At 29.7% G+C, this 17,471-nt stretch overlaps 1 protein-coding gene across 1 annotated transcript; it reads left to right on the forward strand.

Moving 5' to 3' along the window:
• Positions 1-13,169: 13,169 nt before the first annotated feature.
• LOC141664148 (LOB domain-containing protein 30-like) lies at positions 13,170-16,473 on the forward strand. Its single transcript, XM_074470042.1, has 2 exons — positions 13,170-13,744; positions 15,925-16,473. Exons 1-2 carry the CDS (start codon positions 13,379-13,381, stop codon positions 16,327-16,329), a joined length of 771 nt encoding a protein of 256 aa, XP_074326143.1. The 5' UTR covers positions 13,170-13,378; the 3' UTR covers positions 16,330-16,473.
• Positions 16,474-17,471: the final 998 nt, after the last annotated feature.

Genomic DNA, 17,471 nt, shown 5'->3' on the forward strand with positions numbered 1-17,471 from the left:
AATAATAAATAAATTTTATGTTTAAATACATGATAAATGATATTTTAAAAAAGATATTTAATGATAATATGACTTTCTCTCTCTTATATTTCTAAAATTTCAGTTTAATTTCTAATTGACTCATCATTCCTTCATTTGTATTATCAATAAATTTAATATAAGTGTGTAATAATAATAACTTATATCGATCATGCTCGGAGATTTGACATAAGTGATAGTAAAAAATAATAATTGATGTTTAACGAGTATTTTAAAAAGCGGATAACAACAAATTTGATATAAGTGTATAATAAGAAATATTTTTATATTGATCATGTTTGCAAATTTAGAATCGATGTTTATTATATATTGATTTATGTGTCATCATTTTTCCCAACTAATAATATAATGACAAAAGTATAGTTTGTTGCATCATTAGGTTCACAACTCGAATATGTATTAACTATCCTGTAAATCGTAATTTTCTAATGAAAGTTAAATTGGATCTGAATAATCCGATTTTCGATCTGATTTAATCGAATATCCGACTATCCGGAGATCCGGTTAAATCGGGTCCGAATACGAAATATAATATTCGCAATCCGAAAAATCGGATATCCGCTTTGAATTTTAAAACCGGACCGGATATCCAGTTTTGCACACCTCCACATGTAAGAGAGGATTACGGGGAAGATTTGGACTTATCATAACATCAAAGTAGAGTCAAGTTTATTCTTAATCAGATTAACCCACTGAATAATAAATTGAAAAAATGTTTAATAACGATAAGAATTGAACGGTTTTTTTGTGTATACCCCCGTTGCTTTTTATTTGTCACACTTGACTCGCTATAGTTAAATTTACTAAAATTTGATCAAAGTTTATTGGTGTTTTATAATCGAACAAAATAAAAAAATTACATCGGTGGATAGTACATTTAATCTATTTTAATATATAATTTTTATTTTTTTAAATAATATAAACGAAATGTTTAATTTTTGATAAAAAATTGATCAATTTGACTTCCATAAAATAAAATATGATAACTAAAAAGAGACGGAAATAATATTTAACAAAATATGATTGACTTATTTTCTCATTGATAATGTTGAACATGCATAAAACTTTCATCAATCAAGTCAGATCTATAGAATTTAGTGTTTAGATTGGATTAACCCCAAAATTAATATTCCCTCCGCTTCAATATAACTGCTCACTTTTAAAAAAATTACGCATATTAAGAAATGCTAACATTGTTAAAAAAAATTATATTAGTTATTGTATTTATTGCATTGATATTTAGATAAAAAAAATTATTGCATTGACTATATTAACTACACCATTTTCTATTATAGAGATTTATCCTTGAAAATAGAAATTAGTGATACAATAATTGTGTGTGGTGTAGAATTCATCTTGAAAATATGAACTAAATTTTATAATTTGAATATTGATATTAAAAGTGTAAATGAACAATTATTTTGAAACAAATTTTTTCTTCAAAAATAAACAGTTATTTTGAACGGAGATAGTATATACTACCATAATTTTAAAAGCAATAATTGTGTGTGGTGTAGAATTCATCTTGAAAATATGAACTAAGTTTCATAATTTGAATATTGATATTAAAAATGTAAATGAACAATTATTTTGAAACAAATTTTTTCTTCAAAAATAAACAGTTATTTTGAAACCGAGGGTGTATATACTGCCATAATTTTAAAAGTAACTATAATACTGTATAGCTATCATAATTAGCTAGGAAGTCCTAAGTTCATGAAAGTTGTTTGCTAACCTAGCTACTAATTCACCATCCACATACTCCTTATCATTACAGTGCAAGTTCCTAAATTCAACATGTTCACGGTCGTTATCTTTGTTTGCTACTCACTAAAAGGTCTTCCAAGAATTTAGCAAAAAAAAACAATAAAAGTCTTCCAAAGAGGCCCTTTTGGCATTTGTCGTTCCCTTTCCGTTCAGGCGTTTACTCAGCTTTGAGTGAGCAAGAACATGTCTGTTGGAGGGATTATAATTACATGAAATAATTTATCTCCTGATTATTAATTTAATAATTATTATATCATATATTTGTTTGTAAGAATTAAGTTTAGTATTGCATTATAATTTTTTAAAGTTTTTATACTATATTTGTTTTGAAGGATAGTCAGAAATTAGAATATAAACTTTTAATTTTTTCAATACATATTACAATGATTACAACGAGAGGATTATATAAATAATTCTTTAGGAAATGACTCACCAACTATTATTATTAAATGAGATTATAATATTATCCCTTCCAAAATATGACCTAAGAATATAATTATAATCATATCATTTAGTACAAGATTTACGACTTTATAATTAAATTTCATTTTTTTTTATGTTTCAAATTTTTGTGCTAATGTTTATAGCAATTTAACTATAACTTTGTTGAAATTGTGCCAACTTCCCATATCATTACTAGACAATTCTTGCCCAAATACTATTTTCATTTTTGAATTAGATCCAGTTCATAATTTTAAAATATTATAAATTTAAGAATTCATCAACATAAAATAAAATTATGTTTATACAATTAATTATCACTGTGAAAAGAAAATAAATCTCTTTCATATATGATCCCCACGGTATAAGTCATAAGTTTATGAAGAAGTACACTTCAGTTTATACGGTTAATATATTTGTTCTGTTGGTTAACAAAGCATGTTAACATTTTTAAAACAAAGTTTAAATAAATATAAGTTAAATTAAAAAAAATTAAACAATGTATCTAACACTACAAGAAATCTGGTCATTTACGACGGTTTTTTTGAACTGAAATCGTCGTAATTGAGCTATTTACGACGAAAAAAATCGTCATTTTTGGTCGAGTAGTAAGTTCGTTTTTCGTCACAAGATAAAATTGCGTCGAAAGTTAGGAAGTCGGGGCCCACACACCCAATAAAATAATAAATCTACTTATGACGGAATTTATCGTCGTAAAATATAAGGCGCACATTTTTTCCGTCGTAAATGGCCAGTTTTGTTGTAGTGAAATATAAATACAAAATCTATGAATTGTTTTTCAAATTAAATTTTAATCACACTCAACTCCTTTTTCACCTCTTTAAACGACCAAAAACTTCCAAAATTAATTTTAATAATTCAAATTATATATAATTTAACAAAATAATTAATAAGTGAAAAAAAAAATAAAAAAATGTCAAATCATCCCCATACACCACCGTTAAATATCTAAATTTTGAATGTTTCAATAATATAAAATATACATAAATATTTGAACTTCATTAATCTAAAAAATATATAATTATTATTTTTTTATTTTTTATAAAAATATTAAATAATAAAATTACAAATATTATAATTAATAGGCTAGTATAAAATAATATCCCGATGACCTGTCAAAGTTGTTTGCTAACCTAGCAACTGATCTCATCATTGACATCACTTATATTCTCTATTCAACACCTAATAAATTAAATATCCAGGCAAATTAAATAGAGACTTGGTCTCGCACTAATAATAATATAGAATCTATACGACATGCTCAAGGATCTTAGTTCTCATCTTTCTTTATTGTTGATCTCACAAATTAGACCCCTCAACAACACACTGATCTTCATGTCAAATAAAAAACAACACACTGATCATCCATAAAATACAATTTGAAACTAAACCAAGTTGGTCAATCAGCATATTGAGAATTGCAACTTGAGGTGGAAATTATTTGTTAGAAAATCATGTACACACATGACACACCCTCCCTGGGTTGAATATCAGATTGAGCTAGAAAATATATATAAAATGACAAATTATCCCCAACCAACTTGGTTGTGATACATCATCCGTAATATTTCATTGCAGGCATCGACAATGTTTCATTGCGACAGGTGAGTACTACCGAAGCATTGTGACAGCTGTATCCCCTCCAACCATGGCTGGAGAATATATATATATATATATATATATATATATATAATTTATCTTAAATATAGGGTTAATTATCATTGTACACATAATTTATCTTGAATACATTTAATTCATGGGGACAATTAGTGATTATTAAATATTTTAGTCCCAAATTTGATAAACCAGAAACCTGGCCTCAATGTACATATTTGTAATAAGAGCTACATGCATTATAAAGTTATAATGGTGTATAGTTTACAATAAACGATAATTAGTGGTATATGATACATTAATATTTTTTGTTAATCCAATATAAGGGTCAGTTTTCGAATTCGCGCAGCTCAACTAATCCTGTATTTAACGAGCATGACAATACACTTACTTTCGTGTATCTTAGTGAATTCGAACTTATGATCTTGAGATGGTAATTAAATTCTAAATCAATTTTTTTTTTGCCTAATTTTGGCTTATAGCCTTACAAATGAGTATCTGTTCTCAGAAATTCTCGGGGTGAGCCAGGATCGAACCCAGGATCTGGGACGACAGAGGATAAGCCCTTTACCACTTGAGCTATCCAACCGTGCTCAATTCTAAATCAATTAGTACACCCGTACATCGATATTGTTTTAAGGTATGAGATCATATATTCACATCGAAAATATGTTCCAACAATTATTTGATCTGAACCTGATCCTTATAACTGCATACATACAACTTCTTTTAAATATAACATGCAAATATAATAGGAAGTAAGTTGAGATTGACATAGCTATATGTAAAACTATACACAAGTAGACTGTATATAATTCTTTATTTAAATGTGACTTGTAAATATTTACAAATATAAACATGTCTATATGTACATGTAACTATCTGTGATCACTACACGAGGGAAGACAGTATTCTGGTTCATCCCAAGCACTTCAGTCTAAAAAGTCTGTTTCTGGATCCACTATGCTTCGAGGTTTTAGGATAATCGGTAACTTTAAATAACATATTACCGTATTAATTTTTCACACAAAAAAAACTGTGTCTTAAAGATTGACAGAAATATCAGATAACTGCAGATGATCATCAACTTTGACGAGAGCAAGCTTGTCACTAAAATGCTCTTCCTTCCATTTCCGATTGTTCTTGGCAATGAACTCTTCGATTCGGCTCTTTAAGTCGTCATCTTTTTCATATTCACCATAATCATCATCATCATCACTACCATAATCTATATCGTTTTCTTCATCATAACCATCATATCCATGAAAATCATCACTATCTACATCACTAATTACACTATCATAGTTTTCATCTTCTGCTAATTTATCTATCCATTCTATATAATTCACACGAAGAACGAAATCACTACTTTTATCCGTGGAGTCTTCATTTTTCACCTTACCTTCATCATATAATGCTGAAGATTCCGAAGGATCATCAATGAGAGAGATGAAATCAAACTCTTCTACAGATGACTTAGAGTATCCTAAAAATATAGTCACGAGTAGGAAATTAAATGCGAAAAAAACAACAAGTTTGTTATAAGATTTGAGCAAGGAGGCAAGCTTAGAAACAAGAAGGCTTTGTTGTTGATGAAAAGAGAGAGACAGAGAGAAAGGAAAGAGGATTCTGTGAACTAAAAGATATAACAAAAGTATAAGAAGTTTAGGCACATTAATCATCTTCATGCTAGAAATAAAACAATGAGAATTCTTTGGCTTAGTATAAAGGATTATGGCTCTTGTAAGCCTCTATATTTATAGTCAATGGTGCCTTTAATTGGAGAATTTCTTTGAAATTTCATAGAAAGTCTTGGAAATGTTAATTGAAAGATTTAGATAACTATATAAAATATTTCATTTTATTTAGTTGATGTTGACATGCAGGTTAATGTACACTTGTTCAAGCTGAAGTAAGTCCTTTATAGCAACAGGAAAGTTCTTGATCTTTTACATGAGTATTATTTTACAACTACAGAAAACTTGTATTAATGATTCAGATGTACATGAATTTTCATACTTAATGGGTGATTAATTAAATTGTGTTTATGATTCATACCTAATCAGCATGAAGTTGACACATTGTACATCTCAAATTGTAAGTTTTTAAATACTTTAAAATTGTTTACATTTTATTAATCAACAACTAACTAATTAATTAGGTCTTGGCAGTTCCTACTAGTTGGTCCGACAGCTAATTAAACCCTTGTGAAATGGGCTGAGGAGTCAAATTTCTAACAAAAAAAAGCATTGACAAGTGGAGTTTATAAACTTAAATATGTGCCGGCTTAGTTAGAAAATATACTGTATATATGTTTTGTTATGTTAAGGACTGTACAAGGTTTGTTTCATGTTCAGACTGCATTGATATAACATCTAGTCTAGTTCATATTAAACCTTTTAATAATAGATCCGTGACTAAAAATTCATATTATGAGTAAAAGAAAAACTTAGATATCCCAGAGAATAAAAATTACTCCTTCTCGGTCCCCCTCAATTCTTTATATTGGAGTCAGTAGGCACTTTAATACTCTTTGTGGTTGCATAATTTTTTTTTAATTTTTTTTTTCTTCTAAATAAAAATATAATATTTAAATTTTTATACAAAAAAAGAAAAATTCAAAAATAAATTACGGAGATATACTTTATAGTTGCCTTAAAATGCATGTCATGTGAAAAAAAACTGTAAATAAATGAGAGAGACGAGGTAATAAAAAATTAACTCGAATGAAGATTATTTTGTTGGAATTTCATAAACTTTATAGAAAAATTTATTTTTCTACAATTAAACCGCGCAAACCTGATGAATCGAACCTTAACCTCTCCCAGAGATGAAACAAGACCTCGAATATTACTCGAATATTAGCAATTGTTCAAGGACAAAGTTGTGGTTTCAATTTTTCACTTACTGTTAGACTGTTAGTGTGATTGGAGTATGGGCTTTGAGCTAGGAGCCAGGTATAGAATTATATTCAAAGCCCAGACTATTATTCTTTAAGAGTTGAATCAATAAAAAACAAACAGGGCAATTGTATTTTTGGGCCAACATTGTAAAAAAAATATTCATTCAGGTCCACGAAACAAAACAAGGCAGTTTTATATTGTAAAGAAAATTAAATGTTCAACTTCACTTGATACTAGTGTATGTTTTAGTTGAGTTGACTAAACCAGCTTGGTCCTAACTCCTATTTTAAGTCCTAACTACAGTCCTTCACTACTTTCTAAATCTAATCCCTGACCATTATAATAACTTGTTAAACTAAGTAATTATTACATAATTAAGTATAAATATAATTTTACCCTCCCTGTTTGTGTACGAGCTTATAACTTACTTGTAACTTATAAGCCCGCCGTAAGATTATTTGTCCACCCAACTTATAAATCGAATTTAAGTTGAATGTTAGTAATGACATATTTTTTCTCAACTTATTTTGATCTTTCACTTTTTTATTAATTTTAGTTTTTAAATATATGTTTTTAAATGTTAAGTTAATTTGAAAGTCATGAATTAAGATAATAATATTTAAAAATTATTTATTTTAGTTTATTTAAGTTAAAAAAATTCGGGCTTATAAATAAAATTAACCAAACACTTACATAATTTATAAGTATTCACCTATTTACCACTTTTAATTCACTTATTAATTGAGTTTGACTTCAGTATCATTCTTGAACAACTTTTTAATAAGCTAATACCTACATAGTGAATAATTCATTTATTATTACAACATTCTGTACTTCTCTCACTATTTTATTTATTTCGTAAAAAGTTGAGTCTTTTTTATTTGTTGTTAATATTTAAATTAAAGTAAAAAGAATGTAAAAGAATGAGTTTTCCGATGTTTGAAAAGTTGAGAGCTAGGCAGTTGTTTATAGTGCTACAAAACTAGTAGTACTCCATGGACATGTGATTTGTTTAATAATAGTTGAAAATGTCAGCAGTTGATACAACATGTTGGGTCTGCTTGTTTCTTGACCGAGACATTACTCCCTGAAATCCTTCCTTTTATTCTTTTTTTATTTAATTCATTCAAATACATCAAATTTGTAAGAAATTTAATGCACAAACCTGTTCTCTACAGGATATTTGGAGTTCGAAATTTATCAAAAAATAGGGTAAATGTATGAGTATTAAGCAATAAAAAAAGATAAATTACCAAAAATACGAACTTCTCTAAGTTTTTTGATGATTTTATTATTTTCTAATTTTTTTCAAAAATACGGAATCAACCAAAATCAAGTGGATATCCAACTAGTTGAATTGAGTTTTTTTTGGTTGTATTCGAGGTTGCATGTAGAGCCGTCAATTTCGTACACGATACGAAAATGACACGAAAATAACGGGTTTGGTTTGACATTTTTTGTACACGAACACGAAAATACACGATAAATTTAGTGTCGGTTTTGAGTTTACACTTGGGTACACGACACGAAACGAAAGTACACGAAATAAAAAAATATTTAAATAAATTTATCAAAATTATATGAATACATATATCTTACAATAATATTTTACATATAATATTTACAGAATATAGATACAAAATATATTCAAATTTAAATTTTATAAGACTTGACTGCACTTGAGTCTTTATGACTTATTGACCTATGACTCCACTAGTAAAAACTTAATATTTAAATATATATTTTATTTATCTTTATTTTTATTATTAATTTTAAATTACACGAAACACGACACGAAATATACACGAAATGAAGGTACACGAACACGAAACGAAAGAAATCTTTAACGGTTCAGATTTGGGTTAGACATTCATGACACGAAACGCGAAAGTACATGACACGACGAAACGAACGAATTGTCAGCTCTAGTTGCATGAGGTTGCATGTAATCGCAAAAACTCGTCGAATATTGCATCCAGTTGATTACAGTTGCTAAAAATCGTCTCTTTGCAAAAAAAAACTGAAAATTAGTATTTTTCAAATAAAGAGGTATTTTTGCAATTTTTTTAAAAAAATAACAATATTTCTGCAAAAATATTTTTAAATTTGAATATTTTTCAAAAAGGCCCTAAAAAAATTAATTTTTATTGACTCTATTCTCAAAATGGCGGTAAACTCCAATTTATTTACATAAGTAGCCTAATTTAAGAGGCAACAATATAATTTGACGAAAATCAACTTTTTTAAAAAAAATGTAAAATTGTATAATTTTATATATTCCAATTATAATTTAGGGCACACGGATGATAAATACAAAATCAAGTACACTGTATAGCAAGGTCAGCAAGGGGGTCTACAATGTCGACACCTGGCAGTCAATGTGGGACCGGACGAACTTCTCTGTCACCACACGCATTGGACAAGAAGCGGACGGCGCGGTGATTGCGCCGTTACGAAGTGTTACGGATACTTCTATTCCTTTTTTTTCTTTCTTTGTTCTACAGTTGTTTTAGTTTATTTATTTTATGTACAAATTCTTAAATTATATCCGAGGTCATATGTTCCCCGGCAGTTACATTTAAGTCATACTCATTGACAAGTGTCAGTGGTTCATTGGATGGCGAGATATAACGCTTTGCCTTGTGCTTTGAACACCGATTCTCACTTTGACTTTTGAGAGGACTTTTTAGTGAACTTAATGTGAAGAGTTTTATAAAATTTGTGTAAGAAAAAAATTGAATTACAGATCACTTTCAATAGTTTTATTTACTATTTTTAAAATTTTAATTTTAGACGGATCATAGATTATTGTTGTTTGACGGAGACCTACTTAAAGATGTATTTATTCAAAACTTTCGTAATTTGATTTTAATAATCCTCGTCCCTCAAATACAATTACGAATTTTTTATTATGTGCTCGCATGCATATTATAAACGTGAAAAATTAGAATTTTAATACATATTGATTGTTTTCTTTTTTATTATAATGGTGAACCCTCATGTATTCAAAAAATTATGCCAATCAAAATGACATAAACTTTTAACTTTACGCGCTTATCATGTGCACGTGGACACACAATACAAAATTCATACAATCAGAGGTTAGTGTTCATTAGATTCCATTTTAATTCTATAAATATATGTCATTTCAAAATATCATAGATTAAATTATTTAAACTGGTCAAGTAAATATAACTTTTTCATAATTAATTAAATAATATTTGATAACTCCAATTCACGCTCTGGGGCTTTCGACGTCGTTGCGGTGTAGCTGTCGTTGGGTGCCCGTAAACCAATACCTGAATGAGTTTGAGTCTCGATGCTGTCTCCGGTGTGAGAGTTAAAATTCGCTTTTGGATGATAAAAATCGAAATGCAAGGTGGCTGTGTGTGAATGTGTTGGAGAGAGTAACTCATAAATCCTTTTTCCTTACGAAATTTACAACCCAAAGATATAGTTTAGGGGTTGAAATCTTTCGATCAGGTCGTACGTTGCAGGGGCGTAGGAAGCCTGACTTAAATGGATTCCTTACATGTTTATAGGCAGAGACCGCATTGGAATGTGTCAAGGGTATATTAGCGCGTGTCTTTTCCAAATTATTGATTATTGATAGCTGTCATTTTCACGTGCCTAAACTTTTGTTCCACATGTTCTTTCATAATGAGCTGTAGGATTAACTTGTTACTAGATTGGGTTAAATCCCGACTCCTCCTACGAGCCCGACTCATCCTAGAGAGAGTTCAACCCTAATTGAGAGATTGACTTAGTGAATTGGGATGGACCCCGACTCCTTTACGAGTCTGGCACAGCGTAGAGTGGTCTTGAATTGATTATACCCTTTTTATGTAATATAGTAAAAAAAAAACCTCTTTAATATTACTCTATAAAGTGAAAATATATAAAGTAACAAAAAAAAACCTCGATCTTCCTATCAGTAAACATTTTTATAATACAATCATCTTTATGAAATGATAATTTTTTCGATCATGTGAATTTTTACTTCAATAGTTACTCTCGTTTTGCCAGCACAAATCATCCGGCCTTAAGACCCTAACACGTGTTCATATCATGTTTGATCATCTTTATGAAATGATAATTTTTCTGATCCATGAATTTTTACTCCAATAGATACTCTCGTTTTGCCGGCACAAATCATCCGGACTCTAGATCAAGACCCTAACATGTATACATGTCATGTTTATTTCAGTACTGTTGTAGTTGGTAAAATGTGATTAGTAGTGTAATTAATGTGCCCATGCGTGCGTTAAATGTCATTGTAGCTGAGGTTACAAGAAGGGCCGTTTAGTTTTGTATTTATTATACAAAAGAAGAAAAAAGCTGGTGGGATGGAAAATTAAGTTTGAAAGAGAGAGTTTAGCGTCTTTTGGCCTCTACGCAGCTTAAAACACGCACCCCAGTCCCGTCGACACGTTTCTTCTTTGTCATTTACATTAAAATAAGCCTTTTTTTCCTTTGTTCTTTTTAATGAACTTGCAACATTTTCTTTATCATCCTTAAAATTTAATCCTTGCAATGTTTTTATTTTCAGGGTGCGCGCAAATTGTAAAGACAAAAACAAAATTTATTGAGGAAAGTGATGAATATGGAATTAATCCTTGCAATGTTTTTATTTTCAGGGTGCGCGCAAATTGTAAAGATAAAAACAAAATTTATTGAGGAAAGTGATGAATATGAAATTAATTTTAACTAGAATGAAGCGGTACATTTCTTAATTTGTCGTATTTGTAATATTTATAAGTAATTTATAAATTATTAACTGAAAATGTAAATAAAAATGTACTTATTTTCGTAGAAATGTGAAGATCCGGTAGAAAATTTGAGATTATTGTTTAATAATTTAATACTTTATATATATATATATATTAAAAGTTATTGTAATCATTTATTGAAAGAGATTTATGTTCCCGAGTTTAACCCAAATGCATTCCCCAGAGTATAAAAAAACCCATATTAATATACAAGTATTATAGTAATTACACCATATTATATATATGTACAAAAATATCCTTAATATTTTATATTAAAATACACTTTAGGAAAATTTTCTAAAATAATCTCAGAAACATTTTTATCTTACCGAAAATGTAATAATATAAGGAAAAGATTTTATTAAGAAGATCATGTGATTAATATATAATCGCATTTAATTTAATTTTTTAGTCAAAGAAAATATTATATGTGTTTCCATATTGAAGTGAGTCTATAAAAGTTGAAGCTCGAATTATTAATTAACAGGAAAAGGAGAATAAAACGGTGTGATGGGCATATTTTTTTAATTCTTTACAAATTTATGTTACGAAATTTAATGGGTGATGGCCAAATGGACTAAAATCAAGGTGCATGGCCCTGCCTTGCCCACCCAATTTTAATAAATTGGCCCAAAATATTTCTCTAATTCGATATTTTATTTACTAAAATATCTATTACGCTATTTCATCAGTCGTGTCTGTCCAGTATTGCGTCATTTTGTAAGTCGTATCAAGACTTATACGCATTTTATCATGTTTATCTTGCCTAATGTGAAACGTTAAATGGGATATTTTTATAATTATCTCAAATTTTATCCAGTCACATTTTTATCGTTCGAAATATGCATTTATCATTAAGATTCAATCCAAAAACATGGTAATTATTTTAAAGTCGGCGTAAAGTATAATTAACAAGATTTAACGAATACAGTTTTTAGCCATTTTATACATGCATAATCAAAATATGAGAATTATTTTAAAATCGGCCTAAAGTCTTCTAATTAAAATATTATCAAACTAAATTTTTTGTTACTTCAAATTTGAACTAGTTTGAAAATATCTCAAGAAGAAAATGAGTATATAAATTCAATTTATTTTAAAAAATAATTATAATCTGTATATCCACTCATTTTCTTCCGGCCATATCTGTTACTCCCTCTGTCCATCCCATTTGTTTACACTTTTCATTTTGGGATGTCCCTTCCAATTGTTTACATTTCAAAATTTTCTAAAAATAGTAAAGTTTTTATAATTTTTAAAATAACTACATCCACTGCTTCTCTCCACTATACCCACTTTATACATATAATATTAATAGCTCTCACTACTTTACTCACTTTTTTAACTTTTCCCCACTACATTATCATTTTTCTTAAATTTCGTGCCTAACCCAAATGTAAATATTTGGGAGGAACGGAGGGTATGTAAAGAGAAAGAGCAATTATAGCTAAAAAAGAGAGGAAAAAACATGAGATTTGTTACGCATATTCACGAGAAGAGGAAAGACAAATTGCAAAGCTGTTGGCTCATCGCATGTTTGCTTCACGCAAACAGCTAAATCGTGTTTGCTTCATCGCGTGGCTTTAAAGTCTTCATTTAGCTTCTTATAATCTCCCCCAAACTTTTCATCACATATATATATATAGCCTATTCAACTCCAACATTAATTTCACCAAACCCTAAGTCTCCTTTCTAGTTTCTCCTCTCTGAATCTCTCTAAACCAAATTAATTAAACAGCCCTGCAAACCCTAGCTAATCATGTCCAAGTTTATAACCTAGCTAGTTAGCTTTCCTATTTTTATATATAGAAAAAATTGTCGTAAATGAATACGACAAGCCCTAGTCGTGCCACCACCAGCGGATCAGGACCCGGTGGTGGTGGAAGTAGTAGTGGTAGTGGTGGTAGTAGTAGTAGTGGCGGTGGTGGACCGTGTGGAGCCTGCAAATTTTTAAGGAGGAAGTGTGTAGCCGGCTGTATTTTTGCTCCGTATTTCGATTCGGAGCAAGGAGCAGCTCATTTTGCAGCAGTGCATAAAGTGTTTGGAGCTAGTAATGTTTCCAAGCTCCTGCTTCACATTCCGGTTCACAAGCGGCTCGACGCTGTTGTTACTATATGTTATGAGGCTCAAGCTCGGCTCAGAGACCCGGTTTATGGTTGTGTTGCTCACATCTTTGCTCTTCAACAGCAGGTGCATATAATTCTACCTTAACTGAATTAAACACAAATTTCTTAATCATTTGAGCTTCATAGTAAATTTTTCTTCATCTAGCCATAGACAACTTTAGGTGATCATCATGATTTCCGAGTTACTAATTACTGTTCACAATTTTTTACCCATTTTTTTTACTTTTTCTGTTTATGTGATCGTTTAAGTTTTTAACGCATTTATAGATGAACGTTACATTAGACAAAACATTTTACATCGGTTATATAATTATAAAACGTGTAAGGATGAAAGTTAGATCAGATAAAACATTGAACGTTATATTGGATATAACGTTTTAGTTCAGTTACGTATTGGATAGAACGTTTTAGTTCAGTTACATTTTTAACGCATAAGCAGATGAACGTTTTATTGAATGAAACATTTTAGTTCGGTTACATTTTTAACACTACACAGAAACGTTATATTGGATGAAACATTTTAGTTTGGTCACATATTTTAACACATCCATAGATGAACGTCATATTGGATGAAACAATTTAGTTCAGTTACAAAGTTTATTACCTTCTCTCATAAGAATCCTGAATTTAGGGTTCTTAAGACACATGTGTGCATAGATAAATACAAACAATCACACATCATGAGCACAAATTAAGTAATCTAAATTCTCTTATACTGTTATACATATACTTAAGCTTCTGGTGAGGACACGTTAATGGAACTTTTTATATAAAAAGAGAGTAGCAGAAGATAATAAGAGTACTCCACATTGACTAGCAGTTGATTTAAGAACAGTATGAAAAGAAGTGTAGAAGATGATGAAGTTGCAATGGAGGAACAGTATGATGGATTGCTGAAATCTAGAATCATATTTTGGTTGATTGATTAAGTTATGACTTATAATGTACTATAGTCAGGTGTATACTATAATACTACTGGATCTACAGTTCTACTTTCCATAATTCTTTAGTCTTTCTCAGTTTTTTAATTTGCTCTTATTAGGGAACTGGTCGGTCTGCTAGTTCTACTACATGACTCTTCACCTTTTACATACTATATTTATGTGTGTATATAAAGTTATAAACATGAACAGGAATGGATGCACGTATGTTAAGTTGTTAACCCTGCTAGCTTAGCTGGTTGAGACCGAAACTTTCGAGATTTATTATCTCAAGGTTCTAAATTCAATTTCAAGTAAATGTTCGGATTTAAGTAGACCGGCCCGAACACATTTTTATTTAAAAAAATCTTAAATGACCTCAAGTTTCCAACTTCGATTTTAACTATTTAAGTCGGCCGTCCCGAACATATTATTACCATTTAAAAATTCTTAAATGACCTCAAGGTGTTAGGTTCGATTTCAACAAAACGTTCGTATTTAAGTAGGCTGGCCTGTAAACATCATTAGTTGAAAAATAATTTTGTTAAATGATACTTGTGGATATAAGTAGAGTAGTTTTATTTTGAAATTAACATTTTCATTTCAAATCTATTTTCACTAAATTAAGGGTTCTAGAACTCTTCTAGAATATGTAAATTGATCACTGTACATGACACATTGACAACATTGTAAGAACGCACACAACGAAATAGTAGGTTAGCAAGTTTCACAGTATATATAGTACATTCATAATCTAATAATCTAATCAATCGAATGGAATTAAAGCTTCATATAAAATTCATGCTTTTGATATAATAAAATTAGTTGTATCGTACAAACTTGGCAATTTTTTTTGCTTCTACGCTAAAATTAAAGGAGGTTTCTACAAACACAAGTATAGAGCTATTGCTATATGACATTTTCTTGATAAATGTAGATGACATTTTAATAGAAGTGATTTCATTACGTAATTAACCTACTTATTTATATACTTAGTAATTAATAACTAATTTTAATAATAAAAACTGCAAATGATAATGATTTCTTGATATGTATATTTTCCATAAATATTTAAATATTGCAATATATTTGTTAGCTAGTCTGATCAAATGCCTATAGTGATACATCACTAAAGTCATTAAACCGGAAAATCTTGATTTTTTTTCTTTTAATAATTAATCACATACGTACAAGTTAGTCGAACTCCTGATTTTCCGTAAGAGGAAAACGAGACAAGCTCAATCAATGTGTTTTGGGTGAAAATTTGGAGTTTTGACTGGACTTGTCTTGGCTAATGGAATGCATGTCATTGTGGTAACTTCAGGTGATGAACCTACAAGGAGAACTCACATACTTACAAGCCCATCTCTCCACACTAGAGGTTCCAATTCCTCCACCAGCTCCGGCACCACAGCAGCTTCTAGGAGGCCTTCCTTTATCGATCTCCGATCTCCCTTCGGCCTCATGCATGCCAGCAAGTTATGACTTGTCCTCTCTCTTTGATCCAATGATGCCACAGCCTTTGACAATAGAGCAACCTCCAAGGCCTGCAGTACTTGATCCTCGACAATTCGGGAGCGGTGGCATTAGAGCTAATGTTGATATGTTACCGGTTGTAAGTGGTGGTGGTGGTGATTTTCAGGATCTGGCTCGAGAACTTTTCCAAAGGCATGAGTCTCCACAACATCCACTGAGTGACTCTTCAAGTTTGCCACCTCATTCCAGATGAACTGGCCTGATTAACTAGTACTTGACCCGGATCCGAGATGCATGGTTGGTTTTATATTAGGATATTAATTTCGAGGTTTTAGTTTTTAAATTGAGCTGCTAATTATTAATTTTAATGACTAGTGTTTCGAGTTTTCAGTTGTTATGTTGGTACTCTTATTATGTGTCATGATTAGTCTATAGCCATTTTTATCGAATTTTGACCGCAAATTATACTTAATTTATTATTAAATAAATTTAAAAACTTACATCATGACAAAACATATCTAATTTTCTTTAAAATATATTTTTCAGTTTTTTAAAATAATATATATATTATTCTTAATTATCAGTCAAAAGTTAGTCAATTTTACTACATAAAAGTCAAAACAACACATATAATATAAGATTGGCGGAGTATTAGATATATTGAACTTTGTATCTCTAGCAAATTCTTTTATTGTCTTTTTTTAGTCAGACTTAATATCTTCATAAATTTTAACGATTTTTTAGCATTAAAATATTTAAAAATGCATGTAAGTATTTGTATACAAATTTGAAATTACGAGGGTGTCTTCCAAAAATTATTCTATGCCTCTCTAAAGAGAGAAATTTATGAGTTAATAGTAATTCATTTACGGTGAGTCTCAAATGGGCTTCCTCCTATGATGTTATATTGTGGGCCTTTTTCTTAGTGCATTCTAAAATCGTAATAACTGGACCAAAGTGTCTTCTTGGGTTTTTCTATTTGGGCCTCTGGTCTAACCTAACCAGATTTTACACATTAAGCATGGGTAATTTGACGGGCTATGGCCAATTTTTTTAAAATGTAACAAAATAATTCTCTTTTCAAGACCGACTCTTTCACTTTTTAAAAAATATGATCAAAAATATCCGTCTAATACGCATTTGAAAAATGGGTAATATTATTATGCATTTGAGAAAATGGGCATTATGAATAAAACGAAAAAAAATTATAAAAAGAATAAACAGAACAAAAGATACGCATGCACAAAACTTTGTTGAATATGTGATACGCATCAGTGGAATGCGTATCTAAAATTAGTTTATACTTTTCTTTTTTTGAAAACATTTTTACATAAATAAATTGGGTATTAGTAATACTTCACTTAAAAATGTGTATTAGATTAATATTTTTGGTCA

This window comes from Apium graveolens, chromosome 6 (assembly GCF_009905375.1).
Source record: "Apium graveolens cultivar Ventura chromosome 6, ASM990537v1, whole genome shotgun sequence".
Lineage (NCBI taxonomy): Eukaryota > Viridiplantae > Streptophyta > Magnoliopsida > Apiales > Apiaceae > Apium > Apium graveolens.

Coding starts and splice junctions, on each gene's coding strand:
- LOC141664148 (XM_074470042.1), top strand. CDS start 13,379: ATGAATACGACAAGCCCTAGTCGTGCCACCACCAGCGGATCAGGACCC. Junction 13,745..15,924: donor TCTTTGCTCTTCAACAGCAG/GTGCATATAATT, acceptor TGGTAACTTCAG/GTGATGAACCTACAAGGAGA.